The following is a 25367-nucleotide window of genomic DNA, read 5'->3' as shown; positions in this document are numbered from 1 at the left end:
CAGCCCGCGCTCTCAGGCTCAGCCTAGCTGTGGGGTTTGGTGCTAATTGCCGTTAGGACAGAAGCTACTTCCGTGGCTGATGCAGCAGTCAGTGCATCCTGTGGCTCCGGAGACAGAGTGAGAATGTCCCTCTGTTAAGTTGGAGGTCCCAGTAACAAGACCGGCTCCTCTGCAGACATTCATGTCGTCCCCAAGTACTGAGTAAGTGGGCGAGAGCAAGCCGTGAACCAGAAGCCTGGAAGAATGGCAGTGATTGGCCGAGCAGTAAACCCAATATTAACCTGCTTTTTCCTTTAAATTAGAAAGGTTTTTTCTTTAAGAGGAAAGCCGGTGTGAACTAGAGCCAATTTTTCATAATACTGAACTGAACCAAAGCTGTAGTGTCAAGTGTGTTTCCCAAAATAATGTTTCATTTGCTCTGAGCCTCTGATAGTAAGTGTGGCCCTTCTTGAGGTTTAGGAAATCAGTAGTGATGATATTGCTTCACGTTATTCTCTCTGAACTGAAGGCGGGGGGGGGGGGGGTGAGCTGTTTTCAGCAGGTGAGGGCAGGAGTAGAATTAAATAAAAAATATAGCTGGAACCTGAATTCTCCAATTGCTGCTGCTTTTTCCCTCTGGCTGCCAGCCTTGTACTAAATTCTACTGCTTGGTAGGGTGGAGAGAATTAAACTGCATTTTTTTCATCTTCTAAGAGTGATAACGAGTTTGGTTCAGGTGGGAGACTTAGCAATATGTGACTAAAATGAAATGTTTTATTAACTCTGGCTTTCTGGTTTTTCTGGCCCAGGTAACTCAGATAATCTGGAGGTCGTGTTGCCAAATATTACATGAGACAGACACACTTACACTAAAAAAAGATTCATTTTTATCTAAAGAAACAACATATTCAAATCATTCCAGTTTCACCAAGCATCTGAATTTTATTTGGCAGCCCTACCCAGAGTTTAATTTTCACAGATTGAGACTTCCTTTCTCAGCACAGCAAATTGACCCAATGCAGTGGTTCCCAAAGTGTGTTCTCTAGGCCGCTAGCATCAGCGTCTCCTAGGAACGTGTCAGACATATAAATTCCCAGGCGCCACCCCAGACGTGCAGTCAGAAACACTTCAGATGGAGCCAGAAGATCTTTGTTTTGACCACTTTACCGGATGATTCCAATGCAGCTAAAGTTTGAACAATGCTGGCCGGGTAGCTAGGAGTGCAGACTCTGAGTCAGACCATCTGAGTTCAGATCCTCACATTGATACTTACTAGCTCTGTGGCTTTGGGCCAGGCCCTTCACCCCTCCATGCCCTGTGGCTCCTTCCTAGGGTTGTCTTGAGGGTTAAATGGTGTGAAGTACCGAGAACAGTGTCAGGGGACACTAACTGTGTCAGTGTCATTCTCTGTTCTTCCCCAGTTCTCCGTCCTGACCTGCCTTCTCTTCAGTGTGTCTTGATGCACATGTGCATTTGAAAGTAATTCTTCCTCCCCACTTAGAAGGTGGCGAGGGAGCTCCGGCAACATCCATCAGTATTTTAGTACTTCTTGCTTTCCATTAGCCGGGCATGAGTGTCACAGCATTTTCTGGCTCGAGGAACAAGGGAAGTTGGGTCAGGGAGGGCAGCTGACATGACTGGTGAGCTCAAAAAGCAGGAGTGAATCCAGCTTCACCACACTAGCAACTGGTGTTAGCTGTGCTGAGAGTAGATGGCAGGATGCTTAGCCAGCACTTCCAGTAAAGAGGGTCTGTCAGGAGCCCAGTAATCAGATGCAGGGCTGAGCTAATGAGCTTAGTGGAAACAATACGTTCTTTTTTTAGAGGCTTCAGACAGAGAGATTATTGTTATTCCCCAAAATGGTACTCCCTAGGGAAGTTAGGATCCATGTTGTTGACTGCTTCATTATTGGGGGTGTGGGTGCAGGGATGGGGAAAGGGGCATCCAGAGAAGCCAGAAGAGGCCAGGCTAAATTATGGCCGCAGCACATAAACTGATTTGTGTCTCCTTTTCCTTTTTTTCCTTTTCTGTTCTGTTGTGGTTTTAAGTAAGCCTGTAGTTTTATGACATTAAAAGGAATGATCTGGGGCTTCCCTGGTGGCGCAGTGGTTGACAGTCTGCCTGCCGACGCAGGGGACACGGGTTCGTGCCCCGGTCCGGGAAGATCCCACGTGCCGCGGAGCGGCTGGGCCCGTGAGCCATGGCCGCTGAGCCTGCGCGTCCGGAGCCTGTGCTCCACAACGGGAGAGGCCACAACAGTGAGAGGCCCGCGTACCGCAAAAAAATAAAAAAGGAATGATCAACTAGTTCCCAGTTTTGACCTACAGACGAGTGACTCTTGCCCACATTTGCATGCAGGCCGGCTACCAGATTACCCAGCAGAGGCTGCCGATCGCCGTGAACGGGAGCTTGGCGTACAGTGTCTGTGTGGGGAAGAGGCAGAGTCAGATGGTCACCAGGACAGCGGGGGTCAAGCAGATCCAGCTGGAACAGGACAGCGGCAAAAGCCTCCATGACAGCCTGCGGTCCCAGACGCTCATTGATTTGAACAGAGCAGGTAGGCTTGGAGAGTTCCCATTTTCCTTCCTGCCACTTCCCTTCTCCTCCAGAGTTTGCCCAAACCAACTGAGGAGACAGGCCCCGGAGCCTGACAGGTGGCGATCGGAATATCAGCGTTGGTGTTGGCAGAGCTGATTAGAGAGCCGGGCTAGGACTGTGGTTTCTATGCGCTTGCAGCTAACCCACCCCTAAAACAAGACAGCGTCGCCGCCTAGTCACAGACCCAGCAGCTTGACATCTGAAGCAGACATTAAAAGAAAGGAACCAAAGTTAAAAATCCAAAAGTGAGGGGAAGGAGAAGCGATTCAGGGCCCGTCAATGCTGCTGGGTTTTCCTGAGTTTCAGCCTGATGTATCTGCGGGTCAGACTGGAGAGCTCCACTCAGACTGACTCTGCCTCTCTTTGGTAGGGGTCGGCCTTCTGGAAGTGGTCCTGGAGCCTGACATGTCCTGTGGAGAAGAGGCGGCTGCAGCCGTCAGGGAGTTGCAGCTGATTCTTCAGGCCCTGGGGACCAGCCAGGCGAACATGGCAGGTAGCAGCCACAGAAGCAGTGCCCTCCTCTTCCCCACCTCCCTTTCCACTCCCAGGCTCTCTCCTCACTGGAGTCTTATTCTCTGCAGCAGCTACAGTGGGTTTGTTTGCATCCTTTTCTCAGCCTTTTCTTACCTCAGGGTTTTGGGGTTTTTTCCTTAGAATTTTCCTTGGATTTTTTTCTGAACCCCCGACCAAAAATAAACACACAAACAGAGGCCCTGCAGATGTGCTGAGCCCAAGAGTGTGAGATTAGGAGTCCAGGGACTGGAGGTGTCCTCCTGGCCTCTTGCATCAGGATGTTGTGAGAATTAATAAGATAATGTGTTTGAACAGCTTCATCGTCCTCAGAAGACCCTGTGTTTATGCAGAGTAGCTCTTAGTTTGTGAGTTCTGTGTGGGCAGTGCTTCATCGCTACTGGATGCTTTTCCTCTGGGTCTCTTTCCAACTTGTATAGAATTTTCATCCAGGTAAGCTGAAGCCAAACTGTATCGACTACAAACCAAGGTTATGATTTCACAAAACTTTAACTTTGAGATAAAGTCTGAAATTCAATAGAAATATAATAGGGAATTAAACAGAAGAAACAATGTGAAAACTTGGGATTAAGCAAACTGTACATTTTAAGTGTTTGCAGATTGGATACAAAGATCACAGGTTTTGGTCAAACTCAGTTTCTTCATGAGCGTTTCCTAGCACTGCTGTGCCTGCCCTTACATCCCTGAATGCTCGTCTCTCCCATGGTTTTCCCCTATTTTCTGTTCCCAGGGGCTTTTAAAAAACGTCTGCCACTCGCAGAGCACTCCTGACAGTGTGGATAAAGGGTGCAGCTTCTGCATCTACAGTGGTTAATCCATCTCTCAGTACCGTGGTGTACTAGTCAGGGTTTTCCAGAGAAACAGAACAAACAATGTGTGTGTGTGCACGCGCGTATGACATGTAAAGAGATTTATTATAAGGAATTGGCTCGTGTGACTGTGGAGGCTGAGGCGTCCCTAAGATCTGTAGTCATCAAGCAGCAGGAGAGTCAATAGTATAGTTCCAGCCCAGGACTGAAGGCCTGAGAATCAGGAGAGCTGAGGACGTAAGTTCCAGTCTGAGCCAGAGTCCAAGACAAGACCAGTATCCCCGATCCAAGGCAGTCAGGCAGAGACAGCAAATTCCCCTGATGCCGAAAACTCGGCCTCTGTGCGCTGGTGCCAAATCGAATCTCAGAGACAGAGTTTGGGGTGAAATGGAAAAGGATAGCTTTACTCCTTTGCCAGGCAGAGGGGAACACAGTGGACTCATGCCCTCAAAACTGTGTGTCCCAACCCAGGGGGATTTGGTGAGGAGTTTTACAGCAGTGGTTCAAGGGCTGGGTTGCTGATAAGGATCAGGGTGTGTACAGGGCCTGCATTCCTTTAATCTGGTCTCCTGATGCGCCTCTGTGGTTCTTGAGGCTATCACGCCATGACCTTCTCTCTGGAATGAAGAATGCTTCATCAAGTAGTTAACATCTTCCATTTGTTGGGGGTTTTCCATTCTGTAAAGAGCTCAAAGATGTTATGTGTATCCCTTGAGGGGGCACCAGGACCCTGCCCCAGGGCTGCACTGTTGTTTGTTGACTGCTCCTCCCTATCTCTGCATTCCCTCCCTTCCCTGATTAGCAACTGTTTGACTCTGCCCTTTGGGACTCAGGGAAGGTCATGGAGGCTGGAATCTGTTCTCTACAAACAAGAAACAGGGACACAGAAAGGCTTCCATGTCCAGGAGCCCCGCAGGGTCCTGCTTGGCTTCACCCCAACTCTGCCTTTTGTTCTATTCTGGTTTTCAGTTGATTGAATGAGGCTCACCCACGGTGAGCAGGCAATCTGCTTTACTCAGTATATCAATTTGAATGTTCATCTCATTCTGGAGATGAATGACACACCCAAATTAACGTTTAACCAAATATCAGAGCATCTCTTGGCCCAGTCAAGCTGACACAAAAAATTAACCACTGAACATGGTTACAGAGGGTGCCACTAAGTACCATTGGTGAGAATGATTCATCTCCCTGTCGGTTTATCATACCATTTACCGACCATTTTGTCACACGTTTATTCACATGTTACAAAGGGACTTCAGAATTTGTAATGCCACATTTGTCACATAGGACATCTAATGGGCAACAAATTGTAACATCAAAGCCCTGGTACAGGTTGAATCTGGAGATGGAACTTGCCAATTTGCTCTCTTCTTTAAGCTGAAGTCTGGAAAAACACAGCCAGCCGCATGAGTTTGAGTGGAGTGCTCTGTGTTAGAACAAGGGAATTCTCCATTGTAGATTTATGGCTCATGCTGTCTTTTTACTCACAGAACAGAAATGAAATATGGGCAGATTGGATGGTTATCCATTTATGCACTGTTGCTTTAAAAAAGTTTTATTATTCCATTCTTCTTCAAAATAACTGTGATTCCTACCAAACCTATGGAATAATAAACAGGCCACCTGTTAGCTGAGAAATAGTCCCATCGGGTCCTTGCCAAGAGATAAACCATAACAGCGAGAACTCATCAGGCAGTGACAGCTGAGAGGGTTCATTAAATCTCATTTGTTGTGACACTTTTTGTTGCTCTTAAATACAAATCAGACAGCTTTGCCCCCAGCACAGCAGCAGAGTGGCTGAGGTTGTCCTGAAGTGCTCTGGGTAGTGAAGGTCTGTCTGGAGTCTGCAGGGGTCCGGCTTTCAGTGCTCTCAGCACTTTATCAGCCCAGGCCCATTTCCCATCCTTCTGTCCCACCACCATAGGCCACTGTGTCGCCATTGGAGAACGCAGCCTGGGAACCAACTGAAGGCTGCCCTGGAGAGCACCAGTGGACCCCCAGCGTGCTTTTGGAATGAAACTTAAATTGCTCTGGGCTGTGCTTCAGTGAGTTCCTGATAGTTTTGCTAATGAGCGTGGACTAGGTCAGCTTGGGTTCCAGAAGTCACTTCCTTCTCAGGATGTTTGCCACTGTTGAAATCCTCAAAGCAGTATGCTGAGTTGAATGTGTACCAAAGTATATACGTACGCTAAATGTTTCCAAGGTTGTAATATCTACCAGTTTGAACATCGAGTATGTGCTCATCAGTTCAATAAGCATTTTTAAAATTAATTTATTGTCTCATTTAAACTTTATGACATTCCTTAGAGAGGGGTATTACTGTGCCTACTGTACAGGTGAGGAGTTGAGGCTTCCAGAGGTTGGGTTATTTGGCCAAGGTGCACAGGAAGTGCCCGAGCCCAGGTGTGTCTGACTTCAGGACGCCTTCCTTTGTAAGCACTGTCACCCTGCTTCCTAGTGCCAGCCATGACATTGTCTCAGCTGCTGTAGAGAACAACCTTGAGGGCTTCCCTGGTGGCGCAGTGGTTAAGAATCCGCCTGCCAATGCAGGGGACAAGGGTTCGAGCCCTGGTCCGGGAAGTTCCACATGCCGTAGAGCAACGAAGCCCGTGCACCACAACTACTGAGCCTGCGCTCTAGAGCCCGCGTGCCACAACTATGGAAGCCCGAGTGCCTAGAGGCCGTGCTCCACAACAAGAGAAGCCGACCCAATGAGAAGCCCACGCACCGCAACGAAGAGTAGCCTTGCTCGCCACAACCAGAGATAGCACGTGCGCAGCAAGGAGGACCCAACGCAGCCAAAAATAAATAAATTACTAAAATAAATTAATTAAAAACAAAAAAACAAACAACCTTGGGAGCTGGGTTAACAGAGTGTGAGTGCTGAGGACACCACAGGCCCAGACATGGGTTAGAATCCTATCCTACTGCTTCTAGCTATAGAAACTGGGTGAGGTATTTGACTTCTCTGAGCCTCCCTTTCCACACTTGTGAAACAAATCCCTAAATAATTGTATAGGGAAAGAGAAAGGAAGAAACCAAAGAGGAGAGGAAGTCATCCAAGCCGCAGACAGAGTTGGGGCAGCAGGGTGGGAAGAGCAGGCGAGGACTGGCCTTGTGGAAGAAAACCTGGAATACCGTCTTGGAAGTGTCAAGTGTGAATTGCCGGAAGGACGTCTTAAGTGGATGTGTCATTAAAGCTCTGTTGTAGGGAAAGAATGCGGTAATGTGCATAAAAGGTATCACAGGTGACAAATAGCCTGTGCTCATGAGGTGTCAGGTGCTTCTATTGACAATGATAAGTAGTATTACACTCACAGAATCACCACTCATTGTGAATGAATAAACTTTGTGAAATATGTTGGATAAAATTGAGCCACATTATTTATTTTACTTTATTTTTTGTCAAACCCTGTTATTTAAGTTCTGGAGGGTGTTCAGTGATCAGAATGAGACAGCTTAATAGACTTTCTCACTAGATCTTCAGGCCCCTGCTGTTTACAGAAACAGTTTTCTGCCCTGATGTTATGTTTCTGATGTGTGAGTGTGTTTAAAAAAAAAAAAAAAATGTGACTGCACCATATCACTGTGCTCAGTAGTACAGTTCTTTTGTTTTGCTGTTACAAATCTCTCCTTCTAGAGGGTGGAAATTGAGCTTGATAGCGTTCCTGTGAAGGCCCTCCCCCATTGTTGCAGAATGCATTGAAGCGAACGTGACTGTGAGGCTTTTGTGGACTTGAGGCAATTTACCTTAATTTGTTTAAAAGGTATTTTGTCTTCACTGGGTAAATGCCTTTTGTGAGTGTTGGATACTGTATTTGAATCCAGGCAAGGGAACTGTCTTCCAACACTGCAGGACACTAAAGGAGGCCCCTCAGACATCTATGGAGTGCGGTCTTCTCTGGGAGACACTGAAACTCATGCTTTTATTCCTTTTCCAAATTAAAAGTCTAAATTGTGAAAGATGGTTTTATTTTTAAACGCAGGAGAGGTCCAGTTCAGGGTTCTCAGGGCTCAAAAGTTCTCTCCCAAGTATCGAGGTTTGGCTGGGCAGAGCTCAGCTTACTTGGGAAGTTTTCCTTTGAGCTGAATGGGCCTTTCATAGGATTCAGTAGATTAGTCCTATTCAGACAGAACTTTAGAACTTGTCGGGAACCTCCTGTGAGAGCAGTCTGCTTACTCGTGGCTCAGGAAAATACCAAGGTATGAATTTATCGAACAATTACCATGTGCCAGAGGCAGCTCTAGGTTCTGAACAGAGCAGTGAAAAGGACATTGTTCCTGCTACCTAGAGGAAATATTGTATTCACGAGGGAGACAAATACATTAACAAGCAGAACAAAGTAGTTACAGTGATAAGTGCTTTAAGGAAATACGGAGGGTTCCGTGATAAGAATACATTGGATGGTGAGGGCCTCTGGAGAATGACCCGAGGCCCCAGCCCCAGGGAGCTAGAGGATGAGCTTCCAGGAAAGAGCTAAGCCAAAGTCCCTGCGGTGAGGAAACCGTGGAGTATGCTTGGAGGTAACACAGGTGGCAGAAGACCACTGTAGGGAAAGCACAGGAGCAGGGGAATGTGGCGTCAGGTAAGACTGAACAGGTGTGCGAGGGCTAGATCACCAACGATGATAAGAGGTTTGGATTTCTTTCCAAGTGCAGTGGGAGGTCAGGGAAGGGCTTTTAAGCCAAGGAACGACACAGTCCGATTACCTTTTGGGAAAACCGCCGAGGCTGCTCCGTGGAACGTGGGTTTCGGAAGGCTGTGAGTAGAAGCTGAGCCCAGTTCCGAAGCTTTGGCAGTAGTTCAGGTGGAGGATGGTGCTGTTGTGGACAGGGCTGGTGTCGGTGAGGATGGAGAGAGCAAGATGGTGGATTCGAGGTGGTTTTTAGAAATAACAGGATTTTTGTTAACAGGCTGGCGTAGAAGGCAAAGAGGCCAGGAGAAGTCAAGGACGCTTGAGGAACGAGGTGGCGGTGCCATTTGCTGGCACTGGGAAGATGAGGACAAAGGTGCCTGTGTTGCAGGGGCAGATCCTTTAGTTTCGGAAACTGAAATGCCTGGGCCACCTCCACGTGGAGATGAAGTAGGCGTAGAGGTCAGTGTGGATGGAGTTCAGAGTAGGGTTTTGGCTGAAGAGAGACATTCAGGAGTCGTCAGAACTTGGATGGTGTTTAAGACCCTATACATTTACAGAGAGAGTGCAGGATAAAGAAGACAGTCCTGAGTCTGGATGGGAACAAATGACATGGATGTGGAAAGTGTCCAGGAGGTAGGGGGCAGCTAAAGGTGAGTAAGGTCACAGCAGCTGAGGGAGGAAGATGTTTCAGGGAGGAAGCGTTGGTTGGTAGGTCACATGCCGCCGAGGGCCGGCGTATCCAGCGAGGGGAAGACACAGCGTGTCCTGCGTCCGTGGGATTTGGCAGCCAGGGGTTGATGGCGACTTTGACAAGGCGTTTTGCAGAGAGGTGGGGACAGAAGCCAGGCTGACGTGGGTGTAGGAGTAAATGGGAGGTGAGCTCACGGAGATGAGACGCCAACAAACAGGCAATACTTGTTTGAGAGGATTTGCTGAAAAGGAAAGCAGAGCATAACAGCAGAATGATGGAGAGAGAACTGGGCTCAAGGGAGTGGGTCTTGTTTCTAGTGAGAAATACTGCTGATAATGGATACACATGCATAGAGGGAATGCTGAGGAAGAGAGTTAAGGAGTGGTGTGGGAGAGGGGAGAACTGAAGGAGTGACGTCTTTGGGAAGGCAGGAGGGGTGGGAGTTTTAAATCTGGGCTCCATTCCCAAGGGCCTTCCATCTGGTCTCAAAGAGAAGACTAATTCAGAATAGACTACAATCATGTGCTCTACTGACTGCATGTATTCTGATGACTCCGAGGAGCCACCAGCGGAGGCTGGCCTACTGGTGAGGGTTTCCTGGAGGAGAAGCTGCTACCACTTATGTGGGACCTCGAAGGATGAGCCGAGGTTGAAGGAGGGACAGTAACAGTGATGACAAGAGCCTGTGGGAACCAGCGAGCAGACAGAAGCTCCCCTGATGGGAGGAGGCTTTCTCAGGGAATATGAGCAGCAGGAAATGCGGGGCGTGTCAGTCAAGACCAGACCAGGGCCCTTGCATGCCAAGAGGAAGTGGGACGACCCAGTGGGAGCCAGCTGTGCGCTCCATCAAGCGCTGGGAGTGATGCAGCCGTCCTGTCGCAGGATGTGGCCGGAGCTGAGCTCGGGGGTGTGGGGGTGGGGTGGGGGTGGTGGCTGGACCAGGAGGGGTCACTGAGTTGAAGGTCAGGATGGGATGCAGGTGCTCAGGCAAGGATGGCAGCCGTGGGAATGGAGAGGAATTGACAGCTCTGAGGGATGTTTGGGGGCAGGAACTGACAGGATCGAGTCAGGTAGACTACAAAGGGCCAAGAAAACAGAGCAGCAAAGGATGCCGCAGGGTTCCTAGACCAAGAGTCTGATATCAGGAGTCGTTGGGACTTCTTGAGATTCAAGGAAGCACATGTTGTCCTAAAGGGGCTATGGGATTTAGTAAAAATGTGAGAGGTCTGTGCTGGAGACATAGAGTAATTTCTGGGCTGAAAGGCACCTTTTTCCCTGCCCATCAACGTGGGTGGCCGTTGGAGCTGCAGAGTGGGAATGACAGAGACCTGTGGCAAGGGTCTCTTTTTCTTGGCATAGAATATATTTGAGCTGTTTTATTATTTTAATATGGTTTTGCTATGAAACCTTGGAAAAGAAATTGCTTTCTTCAGCCCGTAGACACATTCCTTTTTGGCAGATTCTTTTTTAGTTCGAAGACTTGCCTAAGAAAAATCCAGCATTTTGTCTTCTCCTTTTGTTCTGTTTTTAAATATTGTAAGTGGAATTGGAGAACAGAGGATTGGGGCCTTACCTTGCAGAGTATAAAATGTTATGATATCTTTATCTCTCTTTGGCTTGAGATTTTGCCTCCCTCTCCTCCTCAAGAGCCTCTTGGCCCTCTCCACAAACCACCTGCTTCCTTAGGGATTACTGTTCGCAAAATGGGGGGGCTTCCAGGGTCAGAGAAGGTCCTCCCAGGTTGGGGATGGCCCCCTCTGAGTCCCTCCCCCACAGACTGTCCCCTTCATAACAGCGCTGTCTGCTGTGGCAAACCCTTACACCAGTCAGGAGGGCTTCCGAGTCCTGTTTACGGAAGGAAGAGATCATTATAGTACCTGGAGGAAGGACAGAGGGGGAAAGCCCAGGTTTCTGGCTCTTGCCCTTGAGCTGTAAATTCTCAAGGACTCTCTTATAAATCTCCCAGAATCACTGTTGGAAATCCACATTCCATTGGAGAGCAGTGTAGGGCTATCACATGATCATTTCTGAAGCCTTCCCCCCAACCCAGCTCTGACACTTTGAAAAACACTTCAGAATAAAACTGCAGGGTAAATCTCCATTTTTAACAGTGTTGTTTTTATTATTTGGCATGAAAGAAATTAGATTTCCCAAGCCAGTGTATCCAGAATTTCTCCTGCCTTCTGCATGTGCACAAGTGCACAGAAATATACACACACACATACACACACACCCCTCAGATGCCTTAGGACCATCATTCTCGCAAGTGGGCAGAAGTACTAGCCATGAACTTCAGGACCAACCTTACTTCCTCTGAGGTTAGGCTGCTGTAACTAAACAGCAACTAGAGTTAGATGTTGCTTGCACTCTCTTGCCTTAAACCACGATTGCCTCAGAGAATTTCTAAAGTGTTGTCCTTTTTCTTTCCTTACAGAGGGCCAGTTGAGAGTGGATGCCAACATATCTGTGCATCACCCTGGGGAGCCTTTGGGCGTTCGAACCGAAGTGAAGAATCTCAACAGTGCCAGGTTTTTGGCCAAAGCTATAGGTGAATGTCAGCTCTTACTCCTCATATACTTCTTCGTATCAGTTATCTGTTGCTGTGTAACAGGCATCCCCCCCCCGCAACTTAATGGCTTACATGATAACATCTCAACTTCAGAGTTCTGTGGCTTGGCTGGTTTTACTACTTGTCCTGCCTCGGCTCATTCATGTGGCCGTGGGGAGCCAGCAGCTCCGCTGAGATATAGGGTCCAAGATGACCTCACTCACGTGTCACAGCCTTGGTGCTGGACGTCTGCTGGGCTTCTCTACCCATGTGGGCTTGCTTCATTCACTTGCCTAGCCCAGCCCTTCTTATTTGGTGGAGGGGGCACCCCAGGAGGATGAAGGCAGACGCCTCAAGGCCTCTTGAGTCCTTAGCTCTAGAACTTGCACAGCATCTCTTCCAGCACATTCCATTCAAAGCAGGTTCAAGAGGAGGGGAAATAGACTTCACCTCTATGGGAGGATTTGCAAAATCCTGTAACTTTGTTTTTCTGTGTAACACATTCCTTCTGACCAGACTGAACTGTATAAAGTTGTATTTGTGGGCTTCCCTGGTGGCGCAGTGGTTGAGAGTCCGCCTGCCGATGCAGGGGACACGGGTTCGTGCCCCGGTCTGGGAGGATCCCACATGCCGCAGAGCGGCTGGGCCCGTGAGCCGTGGCCGCTGCGCCTGCGCGTCCGGAGCCTGTGCTCCGCAGCGGGAGAGGCCACAACAGTGAGAGGCCCGCGTACCGCAAAAAAAAAAAAAAAAAAAAAAAGTTGTATTTGTTCATTATAGATTGGCCACGATTTGACCTAATTGGTCAGTATGTTTTTCTGCTTTTTACCGTTTTAACTAATAGATTGCTTGGGCCTGTGTAATCAGGTATTGGTCTTATTTGTTCACACTGTGGATATTTCAGTGTGGACAAATGTATACTAGTAGTTAAAATAGAACACTTGAGCAAGATCAACATCTAGGGTGGTCCATAGAAGTTGATATCTGTGAATGTGAGGGGAAGACATCTCAGAGGAATGAAAATATTCTTTAAAACCAAAGGTATCTAGAGAGGAAGAGAGGAGGAAGGAGGTGGAGGTTAAGGTGCACCCTTTAGGGTGCACAGAGAACGGGATGGATGAATGTGGAGTCACAGCCAAAAGGTTTAGTAGCATCCTGGGTATTAGAAGGAACACAAAAAAGATTTTCTAATCTTGTATAAAACTTTATTATCCTGAACCTGAAATGATCAACTAGCCTCAGTGAAGACACTTTGAGTCTACAAATTTTTAGGAAAAAAGCATTAAAATGGTCAAGTGGATGACTTACAGGAGAGGAAGGTGTTGGGGAAGTTTCTCACGTGAAGACAGACTAATGATGGTGGACTCTTCTGCCTGTAAAAGGAGACACAGTCCATATTTCTGAGGCCGTGATAGGTTTGGGTCAGGGAAAACCCTCCAGCTCAGGTTTGTGAAGGGGAAGCTTGGAATGAACAGCAAGAAAACTCCACTTCACCTTGTAGGTGGTGAGTGTTCTGGAACTCATTATTCTAAGAGGTGGTGATGGGAACCTAAAAACCGAACAAGATTTTAGGTAGATTCATCCCTCATGACTTAGGACAGAGACCCCTGCCTGATTTTGGCTGTCCCTAACCTGTTATCTTATGAAGGACCCTTTGGAGTAGTCTGAGACAGAATTCTGCCTGTGGTCTGACTCAGGCTGGAAGAACTGAAGCTTTACTGTTATGGGCTTAATTCTCCAAGCCTGTAGTTTTTCTACCCCATGTTTCTCTCTACATCATGCCTTTTAGCCATCCTCTTAGTGTTGCTGCTTTTTATCAGCTATGATAAGAGTCTGGATTTGGGCAAGGGCAGGTGGTACATGTTGGGGCAGGGAGTTGAGGTGGGGGAGGGGAGGCTAAAGCTGTTTTCATAAGGAAGCGTAGCAACTGTGGCTGTGCTTTGCTTACCACTTCTGCCTTGTCGGGTGGTAAGGGAGCGTGGCATAGAGCAGTGGCTGTTCATCATTTGGGGTCATAGATCCCTCTCCATATTTTGGAGAGAGGGTCCAGAATGAAAATTCTGGACCCTCTCTCCAAAATATGTGCCTGTGCACACATGCACGTTTGCATATAATCTCAGGAGGTACTAGAATCCCTTGAAGGCCACCCATGGATCCTGGGATAAAAACTCTTGATAAGCAGTGATCTTAGATCTGGGGTCATTCTGTCTAGATATTGGTCCTAGCCCTGCTTCTGCCACATTGTGTAGCCTGTACTGGGTCACACAATCTCTCTGAGCCTGGGTTTTCTCAAAAAGTGAGGGAGCAGAGCTTCCTAAAAGGCCCTTTCTAGCATGATTATTCTATGACGGCAGCAAGAATAAAATATAGCATCTGTGGGAAGAATTATAAACAACTCCCTTGATTAGTTTTTGACATAAAGATTGAAAAAAGATGTCTAATTATTGCTAAACTGGATGAAAGGAATCAAAATATGATACTAAACGATTTTTTTTAGACTGTGAAATTCAGAGGCAAATCAGTGAACTCGAGAATGGAGGTGAAATCCTGAATGAAACTCGCTCGTTCAATTACAAGCTGGGGTGAGTTTGCATGACAACATCTTGAATACAGGTAGGTGGGGCTCCAGTCTGGGCTCACCATAGACCAGCCATGTCACCTTGGAGAAGGTACTTAGCTTCTCTGCACTTTGGTTTCCTCATTAGTAAAATTAGGAAAATACAGTACCCTACAGGGTTGTGATATGCCCTCTAGGGTTGGTAAGAGGTTTCACCTGACTGCCATCAGACTTGCTGAGTCTTAAGTCCTGGCACTTCCCTGGCTTCCAGCTTACCTCCTTTGTTCCAAGCATTTTTACTTCCTTAAATTCTATCAGACCTAAGTTCTGCCAATTTAAGCTAGAAGTGGAAGAAAGCTTAGAACTGGTTGTCGAGGTGTCTTTTTCTGTTTATATATCTTTGAGTGTAACTTTCTGACTCTGAATTTTGAGGATTTCATACACTTAACAGAAGACTGGGGAAGAAAGCTCAAGAGCCTAGAGTTTGAGCTGGTTAAATGTTGGAAACGTTGAAGCAATTTCTTTTCTGTTCTTTTCTTTTTCTTTAATTATCATGCTAAACATTTGTCTTTCTTTAATATTATTTCTGCAATGTATTCATGAAAGTGTCTCCCAAGGAAGGCTGGGGAGCTTGAATCCCCTGGGTCCTCTGTTGGTAGGGGAACCCCTGTCTGCATCTACACTAGCTGATGCTACATGCAGCCTTTTTTTAATGTTTTCTCATTTAACTGTCACAGGTGCACCGTGCCGATGAGAGACAAAGAAGGAAAACAAGACTACAGGTGGTTACTCCTCTTGTCAAAGCAACATTCTGTATTTGGGTCATATTCCAAATCCACTTACAGGCCAACATAATGATCCTAGGTTGCTTTTAGGAACCACTTTTCCTTGTTGTTGTCGCATAATGGAAAATCTAGGCTTCCTGTTTTACGTGCACACTGAGAAGGAAGAGTATTTTCTTGATTTGGTAGCCTTGGAGTACCTTATTTGACAGGATTCAACAGCTGGAAAACACTTGTTCACTCACCTCTGTGTCAGAGTTTTCATAATTGAGCTAAGAGGATGGCAGTTGTGGGGTGGGGCCTAGGCTGTTCTTACTCTCATGTTCAGCAACTAATGCAGTAACACTGAAGTTTTGTGAGAAGGTAGAAAAAAGAGATGTATATGTCAATGGCAATTCCCTTCAAACCTCAGGTGATGCTGTTTAACACGTTAGACTTCATTTGAGATCCAGAAATAAAGCAAATAATAAGAATAGCTTCCAATAGATTGAGACTTTTGTTTCTTCCCAGTTTAGCAGACTGCAAAAATTAAAGATTTAAGCAACAAAGTTGTGCAGGTTGGCACTTCCCTTTGTGAAGTGCAGGAAGAGGTAAGAGTAGCCATTGCTGTCAATGAGGAACAAATATAGCATCGAGATTGAGGAAAGACGAAGCTCACAAGCCCTTAGAATGCATGTCACCTCAATAACTCCTCTTGTGTGTCTGTCAAAATCACCATTGTTCTAATTATAGTGATCCCTCTAGGTTCAGTCTGTTCTTCCTAAGAACTTCTTTGTTTTCTGGTCTCGCCCCTACTCTGTTTATGCTGCTTTCTCACTGAGCATGGAGTTGGCTTTTAGCATAGCCAGTGGCTTCAGCTCAGTCTCTCAGGTTAACAGATGGGATTCAGGAAGCCTCCCTTTGGTTTCCTCTTGCCTTCAGAAGTCAGACATTCATAGCACAGATTTAGCATTGAGGTGATGGGTTGCTTGCCCTTCTGAGGGCAAGCAACCTTGGAGCCACCATTTATTCTGCATTACCCTGCTTTTGCATAAGCCCTTTGACAAGTATGGGCAGAGAGAAAACGTTAGATGCTAGAATAGAACAGAGGGAAGGACATCTTTATTTCACAAGAGCATATGCAGCGGTGCGGCTTCCACATTTTTTAAAAAATTAGTTGACTTTTTTAGAGCAGTTTTAGGTTTACAGCAGAACTCAGTGGAGATTACGGAGTTCCTATATACTCCTTGGTATGTGTCGTATCCCCCTCTGCCCCCCACCCACACACACACAAAGGTTCTTCTGATAACATCTTGCATTAGTGTGTAGTGTGGTACCTTGGTTAAAATTAATGAACCAATATTGATACCTTTAAGTAAAGTCCACAGTTTACATTAGGGTTTGTGCTTTATGTTGTCCATTCTGTGGGTTTTGACAGATGTATAATGACATGTAGCCACCATTACAGTGTCATACAGCAGAATAGTTTCACTGCCCTAAAAATCCCTTATACTCCCCTTATTCATTCCTCCTTCTCCCCTAGCTTCTACATTTTATTTAGGCAAAATCCATTTATTTCTTGCACATCTAAAGAAAGAAAGTTTTCTTTTTCTTTGACTTTAAATCTGTTACACAAATACTGCTAAAAATATTTTAAAATTTATAATCTTTCTTCCTAAAAAGGAAGTTGTTCTCATTTGGTCCTATTTTTTCCAGCCTATGTCTTTATGAATATATACTTTATCCACAATTATAAACCACAGTGTGGCATCAACATGGTGCTGTGCCTTTTTCACTTAATGCTCGTTTAAGCATAGAGAGTGGTGGATTTGGTCATTTTGACCTTACACTTGTACAAGGACTAGTTCCTGGAAAACTAGGAGACTTGATATGATGGGATGTTGGAAAATATTTGCAAGTAACATGGCATCCAGACACAAACTTTCATACTGACGATAGGTTTGTTTCTTCCATCTAAACCGAATACTCAGTCATCCCATCTCCTCTGTGTGCCAGGTTCATGCCGGAGCCCAACCTGCCCCCGCTGCTGCTGTACGACTCGCGGTCCCTGCCCGCTGGCACAGACCCGCAGCAGGTGATCGACATCGACCGGCTCCGGGAGCGGCTTCCCGAGCTGCCCCGCGTGACCCGGGAGAAGCTCGTGCAACAGTACGGGATGCTGCCAGAGCACAGCTTTGCCTTGCTGGTGGGTACTGGTCAGAGGCTGCGATCAGCCCAGCGCGGGGGGATGCTCCTCGGGGGGCTTTCGGTGCAGTGGCCCATGCCTTCAGCTGTACCGTAGAACCAGGCGTGCTAACCTTCCTCACCAGCCTTTTTGGTAAATGCTTCTCCGAAAACCAGAAGATGAGGCAGGAGCCCATGTCAGTCATTTCTTGTGTGTAGACACGAATAGCTGCTCACAGCGGCCGTGGAGGCTTCTTGAAGACGGTCCAAATGTTATGGCTGAGTGTTCTCCCTTGCGTCTGCAGGACAAAAGGAAATCAATATATAGGCTTTCTAGATGTCTGGCAGTATTGAACCGTGACAGGGTCTGGCAGGAAGTGGGGTTCTCAGAAAGCCAGCCAGTTGTTTTACCAGTTGTAGAAGAAACATTTATTCCACATGAAATGCTGAAAACTCTGACTAAAAGTATTGGTCCTTGGAGGATGCATCTGAAGGGGCTGTTAAGAATCTGACACCGTGGAGATGTGCTCAGGGATTTTCCACCCTTTCCAGGGCTGTTGGGCTTTGCGGTTTCCTTTGTTACGGCAACATTAAAGTGACACAGCGTCCGTGAGAGTGGCATTTCGTCACAGCTGTCTTCTGCTTGTCTGTCAGGGAGGATGTGGAAAGTTCCTCTGCTGCATCTCTCGGGGATGAGGTGTCTGCCACACTTATCATGCGGAGCACAGAATCCCTGGAAACTCTGGGCTTTGGCATTGTAATTGACCGATAATAACTATGTAGGGATGTTAGAATATTCATATTCGTATACATATGTATACACTTCAATAACAAAACCTGGCCATTTCTGGTACAAGGTAGGCGAGCGAATGCTTGTTGAATGAATGAGTCTCTCTTTATCATCTATACATCAGCTCATTTGAAAAGTATTCAGGGCTTCCCTGGTGGCGCAGTGGTTGAGAGTCCGCCTGCTAATGCAGGGGACACGGGTTCGTGCCCCGGTCTGGGAGGATCCCACATGCCGCGGAGCGGCTGGGCCCGTGAGCCATGGCCGCTGAGCCTGCGCGTCCAGAGCCTGTGCTCCGCAACGGGAGAGGCCACAACAGTGAGAGGCCCGTGTACAGCAAAAAAAAAAAAAAAAAAAAAAAAGTATCCAGAGAGTATACAAAACTCAGTTTTGTTAGATTGACCTTGGAAAAACACACGAATCCTAACAGGCTTTCCGGTTAATCGGTGTTCTTTACGAGATGCACGTGAACCCTCTCTCACCACCAGTGATTAGACATGTTGGGCTATTTTCTCATGCTTTAGGCAGAGTTGCTCACCACCTCCCATGGGCTGCTGTTGTATCTTATTCACACCTCTGAGGTGATTATGTCACTGTATTTTAATTCTTTGTTAGTGTATTTCGTTCAGTGCCTTGAGGGTGAGGACGGTTTCATCCTCTTGCTCTGCTCCGTTTCGGTGCAGATGAGCACATCAGCAGTGCTGACCGCCAACTCTTTGTAGGAATCGGTTAGTGAGCTGCTTGTTCAGAACACCTCTTAACCTGAAACCTCTGGCAACTCACGGCCTATTCCTCAGTTGATTTAACAAACCTGAGTTTTAGTCTTACACATCTTCCCCACCATCTTGATTTCCCAGCCCACCTGAAATAACTTCAGACTCAATACTAAATGCTATATTCCAGTCCTGCGTTTCATAACGGATTTGCCAAATTAAATAAGGGATGGGAGGACACAGACCGAGGCTTCTCAGCCCCAGGGCTAGTACCCTCACCGCCAGCAAGTTCTCTGAGGCAGAGACACATTCGCACTTGTGTCTGTGTCCCAGGCCCTGCTCCCGTGACTTTCAAGTGCCACAGCCTAGGAGGTCTTGGATAGATGATTGCTGAGGGTGGCAAGTGAGTCAGTCTCTTGTTTTCATAGTTTAAGGCCCTGTTTAGGGAAACTTATTTTTGATGTCTTCAGTACAGCACTTTTATTAGCATCTCCTGTGTAGCAGGTACTGAGACAGGGACAGGGACTCTCTTTTCTGTTTGTTTGCTTTCCAGGAATATGTACAGGTGACACTACAACTAACCAGCCCCCAGGGCTGCACTAGATAGATGTGTGATGTAGGCTGGGAGCCTAGAGGAGGTAGTGATTACCTTGATGGGACAGAGGGGAAAACTCTCAAGAAGGAGGTGGTTTTTGAGCCAGTTTTATAGGGACTTATTTTCTTTTTTGATATACTAAAAATATGCTTATTTTTATAGCTTGCAGCTAATGTAGTAGGTGACTCATTTCGCTTTTTTCTTTTTCTTTCAATGGCTAGTACTTGAAATTTTCAATGCGGTTGTGAAGAGAACTTAGTAGGAATGGAAAGAGGATGATTCAGACAGATTTTTTTCCCTGAAATTAGGCATCCTGAGCCCTTGATGACTTGATAATCACTGGAAGCTGAGTTACTCATAACATATCCGAAAATGGTCTGTTCACGTTTGTTCCTCCCTTCCTCAGAAACACAACAGATTGCTGACAAGGGCAGATGCACAAATCTCATGAACTCTCTTTCAATTTAAAGAGTGCCCAGGAGTATTCATTAAATCAGTAGCCGTGGTGGAGGTCTGCTCTGCAGAGCCCCGAGTCCACGCTCCTGCCTTTGGGTCATTTATTAAATGAAACATTAAGCACATACCCACCCCACACGGGCCTTACCCACAAGTGATTTAAAAAAACTTCAGAACTTAACTCTAGTCTTTAATATTTTTTAATTGAAGTATAGTTGATATACAATGTTATAAGTTACAGGTGTGTACGGAGCAGTGATTCACGGTTTTTCAAGGTTGTGCTCCATTTATAGTTGCTATAAAATATTAGCTATCTTTCCTGTGCTGTACAACTCTAGATTTAACTTATCTTGTCGTCCTACTGTGTGGTGAGTGCTGAATTGCGTATTGATCATTTCTCCTTGGCATTTACAAAACTCTAATATAGGCCTGTCTTAGCATTCACCACAAAGCCTGGCACACAGTAGGCATCAGTGAACAGATGGACACGTAAGTGGGTGAATTAGGGTACTGTCACGATACTCATGAAAGTCCTGGGAGAAGCAGCGTTCCTGATAAAGCATCCCTGCTTCCAAAGGTCAGATACATAAACCACCCTTTTGACAGCCCAGCAAATCACAGGGTGGTACCTGTGTCCTTGAGCTCCGGGGGAGAAGCCTGGGGTTTCCGCCGCCTTAACCTCACCACGTCCCGTGACTGGCCGCTGGTCACTTGGCCTCTCTGACTCTTGTTTTCTGAACTGGTTTCTCTAGGACATTAAATATCTGCATTCTGATTTCATCTCTTAAACCCGTCTGAGAATCCCCTCCCCACAGGTAACCTGTATGACTGTTTCTTCCTCTGGCCTCATGAAAAGTATCGTGTCCCACCTGAAACTTCAGCCTAGTGAACTAACCTTTCCTACCTGTCTTGTGTCAGACTCCCTTGATTTCTGACCTGATTTGTAAGGATTATGGAATGGACATACGGAAGCTGAGATCACGGCATTAGGATTTTGAAAACTGAGAGATTCTAGTAGCAGAAGCACAGCAAGTTCTTCTCTGAGTCAGTGTATCCAGGATTAATTATGAGAACAGTCAAGATTATATGCAGGTACGTTTTTCTTAGTAGATAATCCCAGGTGTTTTCTTTGGGGGCATCTCTTCCTAAACCTTACTTTGCTGGACTCGGAACGCAAACGAATTGTTGTCATTGGCTTGATAGGCAGCGCAGAGTCGCGGCTGTTGGCTAACAGCAGGTTCTGCGGTTCACAGCAGACCAGTGACTTCGTCAGGCCTGGAGGGAGCTGACTTCAGGGCCCAGACTCCTTACTTCCAAGCGCTTCTGCCTGCTGGCACATACAATGTGCCACAAGGCCAAATGGAAATAATGTTTCAAGTTCATTGCTGTTTTGACTCACCTAACAGAGAAAACAGAAGGTTTACTTTTGTGGATATTAATGCTTTATCCAGCCCCACTGATGCTTCATGAAGCGGAGCCATAGAAATCAGTCTATTTAAAACTTTTGCCCACCCCTCTAGGTTTTTAAGATACCAGCCTGCCCTATAAATAAACATAAAAAGTGCTGTCTACTAAATTTAGTGAAAAGCAGTCAACTCCAATGAAAAGCAGAAATTTTATTCATTTTCCAAGTAGAAAATTTAAGTCAGAGGAAAGAAATGGAAGCTCTTCTCTGCAGTTTTATTTATTTTGTTTCTTAGACTTTCTGCCTTAGGTACTTGGCCCCTTCTGACGGAATCATGGAGAAGGGCCTCCACATAGTGCGTGGGGTTTGTAGGTTTTGTGGGATGATTTTGCCCAGTGCCTTGTGTCATGCACTTGGTAAGAATGCATCTGAGCTCACAGGGTGGCTGGCTATGTATGAATTCAGTGGACAGATTTCAGTGTCATCTGTCGTGGGAGGTTTAGTGGAGGAATGACATAGCAGCCTCAATTCAGTGTTTCTTGAGAGCCCACTATACTCACCACAGTGCCCTATGCTGTTGTGTGATGTAAGAGCTTTATCTTTTCTGTGTTTTGTTTAATTCTCGTGAGGAGCCCTGCAGAGCAGTGGGTTAACACACTGACTAAGAGACAGACGCTCTTTTTTTTTTTTTTTCCTGACATATAGTTGATTTACAATGTTGTGTTAATTTCTGCTGTACAGCACACCGACTCAGTTATACATGTATGTACATTCTTTTTAATATTCTTTTCCATGATGCTTTATCCCAGGACATTGAATATAGTTCCCTGTGCTCTACAGTAGGCCCTTGTTATCCATCCAGTCTGTATGTAATAGTTGGCATCTGCTAATCCCAAACTCCCATTCCGTCCCTCCCCCTTGGCAACACAAGTCCAGACAGACACTCTTTCTTTTTTTCAAAGTTTTTTTTTTTTTCATATGGACCATTTTTAAAGTCTTTATTGAATTTGTTACAACATTGCCTCTGCTTTATGTTTTGGGTTTTTGGCCCCGAGGCACATGGGATCTTAGTTCCCTGACCAGGGATTGAACCTGCACCCCCTGCATTGGAAGGCAAAGTCCTAACCACTGGACCGCCAGGAAGTCCTGAGACAGACACTCTTTTTTTGTGTGTGTGTGGTACGCGGGCCTCTCACTGTTGTGGCCTCCCCGTTGCGGAGCACAGGCGCTCCGGACGCGCAGGCTCAGTGACCATGGCTCATGGGCCCAGCCGCTCCACGGCATGTGGGATCTTCCTGGACTGGGGCACGAACCCGTGTCCCCTGCATCGGCAGGTGGATTCTCAACCACTGTGCCACCAGGGAAGCCCGAGACAGACACTCTTGATTCCAGATCTCACCTCTGGCACTGAGGAGCTGGGAGGACTCTGAGAAGGTACCAGAAGCTGTCCCCTCCCCAGAGGAAAGAGGAGGGGAATGAGTCATTTACCCCGAAGGTGACAGGCACAGCAGCATCTTCACGGAATCTAAACAGTCTACATACAGCTGACCAGACTCCCAAGAACACACTGCCAGGGTAAAAGAGCACCAGACAGCTGCTAACACCTCAGGAGCCATGCAGGGCAGAATTTTAGGAAACATCCAGCGTGGCTCCTGTGAGACTGTAGGGAGATGTGGTCACCCTCCGAGTCAGTGACTCCTGCTGCTATGTGTCTGTCCGTCTTTGTGTGCAGCCTCAAGACATGTGGTCTTACTTGAACACATTCATTTGCCCAGCTGGTTATTCCCCATTTAAAGTCATAATCTTTTGTTTCTGACATCATGGAAAAGGGTAAGATGTCTCTGAAGAAACAGAAAGGATATCATGGTGATGGTTGGTTGTCGAATGGATTGTTTTCCAAGAGTTTTGCTCTGGGTCTCTCGTTACCTTGAAATGGCCTGGTTTTCTGTCTGGATGAATTGCCTATAAAATAATTTCCCATGATAGATATCTGTATATCCCATAGGTAATACTACTTTAAAGCTATTAGTCAGAAAAGCAACTGAACCTTATTGACTGCTTTTAACTGCCCAGACTTATTGAGGAGCAAAGGACTCATGGTGTAACCATCGCTGAAGGAAAATCCATTTGGTCAACACCATCACTCACCATATTTCAGCTTCATGCACTTTTCAAAATCAATTTTACTGTTCATTTTATAAAATCGTCCCCAGTGCTCGTCAGCTTAAGGATGCTTTCACAGTTAGTCTGTGCACCGAAAAAATAACCAATGTTTTGTTCTGGTCAAGTCGGATCAAAAGGTGCGTCTTCTAACTTGACTCCCGCAAAACCCACAGTTCATTCACTTCAGGTGCAAGTGGCAAGGGGCTTTCAGAGGTGAGTCCCCTCTGGGCCCAGGCACCTGCCCACTGAGGGGTGCAGTCCTGAGCGCCAGCCATGGGGACTCTGAGGGCCTCTGTCCCCAGCCCATCCCGAAGCCTCATTTCCTGTCTATACAGTAGACAGGTTTCCTTTGGGGGACAGTTAACAGAAAGCTGCAGCTGAGTAACACAGGTTTCGTCCATGTTGGGACCGTTTTGACAGCAGTGGTTTTAGGCTCACTGAAGTGTGATTACCATCAGAATTGATTTCTTGACAACATCCTCTTTGTGTCCGATTCTCGAAGTCTTTGATTATGCCTGTCTGCTGTCAACTTTTATTACCTGAATTACTTGGATTTTGATTGTCCAAGGGAAAGCCCTCCTCTCAAATGAGTTTCTCTCAATGTCTCTCCTGGAGTGAATGCATCACGGAGAATGTAGACTCATTGCCATGCGTCTAAGCCAGGGGTCAGTGAGAACGCTCCCCGAGTCCACCTCAGAGGTGTGTGCTTCCCGGCTTTGCTGGGAACAGAGCACAAGTGAAATTGATGGGACCGGAGTTTCGCTCAGATTTTAGGGGCTCCCAAGCTCTCTGGGGACATGACCCAGAGGTGGAAATTGTGGGGACCAGAATAGGACTGTAGACCCATCTAATCATGTATTCCCTGAGTCAGACTAAAGAGCGTACCCTTGGTGTTTTGAGTCAGTTTCAGAGCTGCTTGAAAGTGGCAGTGATGGTTCAGGATTCCAGCTTCCTCCACACACTTGGTGGAGAGTGATGTTTCCTGTGCCAGCCTCACCCCACCAATGAACTACCTTTTGTTTTTCCCCACTGATGAATCCTCTGGATGAGTCTTTTTTTTTTTCCCTTCTATCTCACTGAAGGATTTCCACAGCCCCGCCTTGTTTCCGTGAAAAGCAGAGGAGGCTCCGTTCACAGCGTAGACCCCGCCTCCCGCCCCACTGCACGTCCCAGTCCCCGCCATGGCTGTCCCTGTCCGTCGTAGGGGCCTCCTATCACCTAATTTCCATTTCCACCCCAACACTAGCAGTGATGTTATCTTTAGGGCCATGTTTCACAAAGTTGTTGGGTCCGAGTTCTTTTTTTTCCCTCACCTTGTAAGAAGGATTAGACTCACAGGAGTGATGGGGAAGCGCAGAGCTATAATCCACGTGCAGATGCCGGGCCCTCTTGCCGTGGCGCGGCCCCTGTGGGTACCTCCCTCCGTAGGGCGACTCCTCGTGTCTCCTGCGAGCGCGGCCCGGGCGGAGCTGTTGTCACTCAGTTGCAGTTACGGGGTCCCCTGAGCTGTCAGCCACTCCCCGCCCCACCCCCCAACAGCACGACCTGCGCAGTTAGGTATAACCTCGTGCGTGAGTCACCCGCATCGAAGGAGCCAGAGTGCGTCAGAGGAGCCAGAGTGCGACGAAATACCATGTGCTTGACGCCGAAACTACGTGAGTGACGACAGGGTTTGTTGTGTAGTGTCAGGGATGCTGGAGGATCAGGCAGCAGCCATGCAGGCGCGCTCCCTGACTTCTCTGGGGAGGGGGGTGGAGGGACGCAAGAGAGAGGCCCCGGGGGCGCTCTGGCCGCCCTCCTGGCCCCCCAGAAGCCCTGTATGAGGGGTGCCACCGTTCCTCCCCCCCTGCCCCGACCTGGGAACTGGTGTGTGTCAGCCGCAGCGGAGAGCACCACGTGGTCTAGGTGTACCTTGGCAACGGCAGCTCCTGAGCTCGCCATTTTCTCCTCCTA

The 25367-nt window shown here is 47.1% G+C and overlaps 1 protein-coding gene across 6 annotated transcripts in view; it reads left to right on the top strand.

The window, feature by feature from the left end:
• Positions 1 to 25367, top strand: part of GATB (glutamyl-tRNA amidotransferase subunit B) — an 85487-nt gene that overhangs the window by 33770 nt on the left and 26350 nt on the right. For all 6 annotated transcript variants that reach the window (XR_010841001.1, XR_010841003.1, XR_010841000.1 and 3 more), the window contains exons 4-9: positions 2338 to 2536; positions 2948 to 3070; positions 11683 to 11796; positions 14291 to 14375; positions 15088 to 15132; positions 17128 to 17317. Coding sequence is in view for 1 of the 6 variants with exons in the window: in XM_059066716.2 (XP_058922699.1) it covers positions 2338 to 2536; positions 2948 to 3070; positions 11683 to 11796; positions 14291 to 14375; positions 15088 to 15132; positions 17128 to 17317 (756 nt within the window). In the remaining 5 variants the exon portion in view is untranslated. The remainder of the gene's footprint in view (positions 1 to 2337; positions 2537 to 2947; positions 3071 to 11682; positions 11797 to 14290; positions 14376 to 15087; positions 15133 to 17127; positions 17318 to 25367) is intronic.

Source organism: Kogia breviceps, chromosome 6 (genome assembly GCF_026419965.1).
Source record: "Kogia breviceps isolate mKogBre1 chromosome 6, mKogBre1 haplotype 1, whole genome shotgun sequence".
Classification (NCBI taxonomy): domain Eukaryota; kingdom Metazoa; phylum Chordata; class Mammalia; order Artiodactyla; family Physeteridae; genus Kogia; species Kogia breviceps.
The sequence above is the reverse complement of the archived record's forward strand: the minus strand, read 5'-3'. Positions and strand labels throughout refer to the sequence as shown.